Raw genomic sequence first — 1,949 nt, 5'->3', positions numbered from 1 at the left:
TCTCTCTCTCTCTCTCTCTCGTTACCCCACTTCGTCGTGCGCCCTCCCGCTACTGCGTCTGGCTTTTGTCAACTAAAAAATTACCTTCCCTCGCCGGTTTACCACGGCGCGGTAGATTGTACCGTCGCCTCTCATGGGAGGTCAAGCTCGTCCTGCACCCACGAGTGGAGCGTTCGCGTCGCCCGGACGAAGACCACGGCGGACACCTACGGAACGAGGCCACGGCGGGCGCCTCCCAGTACAAGCGTCCTGAAGTCGGCGCATTGTCGAGTCTTTCCTTGGAGGACAGCGGGCGCCTCGAGGACGGGCCAGCGCACGGTTTTGCAGGAGAGTCAGTCAACGCGTCGACGGCACAGGGTAGCGAGGGACTTCGATCGGTGCGGATGCCACGGCGACGGCAACCTCGTCGCGGCTGACTACGACATCAATGGATCTGGCAGTGAGAGCGTGAGCTGTCGCGGTGGTGATGAAGAGCCGGCCGCTGTGAGGAGGAGCATGTTCATCAGTACTTCTCGGGCCGGCCTCCAGCGGCAACAGGTCGAAGATGTCTGAGGACAGGTGCCGCATCCAGTAAAAGTAATGTAAAGATGCAATGATGTGCTTCTTTGTGACTCCGTATGTGATTGATCATTTTGCAATGTAGTACCACGTATTTTAAGTGCAGTTGTTTCTTCATGCATGTATTAATTAGCTGCTCATTGGAGACACTGAGGAAAGGACATGAAGAGGTCGCGATGTACAGCCATGTGGTTCAAACCCTGCACAGTGCCCCATAACGTGATGTCGTCATCTTGTCGACCGAGCCGACGCAGCGGCACTGCTCCAGCATAAATAAAATGAGTGAGGTCTTTTTCCCCCTTTCTGGATTCTGAAACCTTCCATTTTTTATAAATGAACGTGTTCTTACTCCCTGCGATCCATACTAAAGTTGTACTAATCTCTATGGCCCATGCATGTGTACAGCAAGTGATGGGAAGTGTGAGAAGTTTAGTATCATCCTGCTACAGTAAGAAGAGTGAGACCTCTTTATAAGGGATGTTTTACCACTTGCTATTGGGAGTTTGGGAATAGAAGTTGTACACGTGTGTTCCTCCTCCGCCGCCGCCCGCCTCGCCACGCCTGGCCACGACGCGCGGGCGCCACATGTTGCAGGAATGAGCCGAGCCGAAGCTTAACTCAGTTCACTCACTCCCTCTCATAGAACCCGAGCCGTCATCTACTATTCCTCTCTGTCGTTCGAGATCCTGCCCGGGAGAACGACAATAAGGTTTTTGGGGAGCGTCTCGACGCGACTGCTCGTTCATCCCCTATCTGCTCGTTCATGTGCTGGCCATATATGTGATGTTCATAGATGTTTCGTTTCTACGTACTATACATGCTCACATGCTTAGGTATCGATATGAGATGCATACCATATTTCCCATGTTAATCATTTACTCATGGATTAGATTAGTCGGAAAAGTGCTAATATTTCCGACAATCCAAAAACCTTATTACATGCACTTTCCGACTCATGGTTTCGCCGCTACTCTGAAATTGGAAAAATTTACTGGGACGCATATTAAGCGTTGACAGACCAGGACCACCTTGTGGCTCACGGCAATGAACACGTTCTGGGTTGGTGGTGTGTCTCCCATGGTAACGATTGCTCTTGAACAGGAGAATGCGTTTAGAGAGGCAACCACCATCTTTGTGGGAGTCGTTCTTACTGTGATCGGAGACAAGCTTGTGGACGTGTATCTCCATATGCGTGTTGCCAAAAACTTGTGGGGTGCGCTCGAAACTAAGTTCGGCGCTGATGAAGTCATGTACCTAGGGTAGGGTCATGGACCTATCTAGTATACCCTACCCAAGGACATCCTTAGAAGAAGTTACCTTCCAGTCGACCAAGAGAGACTCCACTCGACGAACTCAAAGACACTCGACGATGAAAATAGCCACTCGACCAT

At 51.1% G+C, this 1,949-nt stretch overlaps 1 protein-coding gene across 1 annotated transcript in view; it reads right to left on the bottom strand.

Moving 5' to 3' along the window:
* The window catches only part of LOC123067369 (uncharacterized), a 2,496-nt gene extending 859 nt beyond the window's left edge, over nucleotides 1-1,637 (bottom strand). Inside the window, exon 1 of the mRNA XM_044490191.1 lies at nucleotides 1,578-1,637. Coding sequence (XP_044346126.1) covers nucleotides 1,578-1,637 — 60 coding nt within the window. The remainder of the gene's footprint in view (nucleotides 1-1,577) is intronic.
* Nucleotides 1,638-1,949: the final 312 nt, after the last annotated feature.

Source organism: Triticum aestivum, chromosome 3B, assembly GCF_018294505.1.
Source record: "Triticum aestivum cultivar Chinese Spring chromosome 3B, IWGSC CS RefSeq v2.1, whole genome shotgun sequence".
NCBI classification, from domain to species: Eukaryota; Viridiplantae; Streptophyta; class Magnoliopsida; order Poales; family Poaceae; genus Triticum; species Triticum aestivum.
The sequence above is the reverse complement of the archived record's forward strand: the minus strand, read 5'-3'. Positions and strand labels throughout refer to the sequence as shown.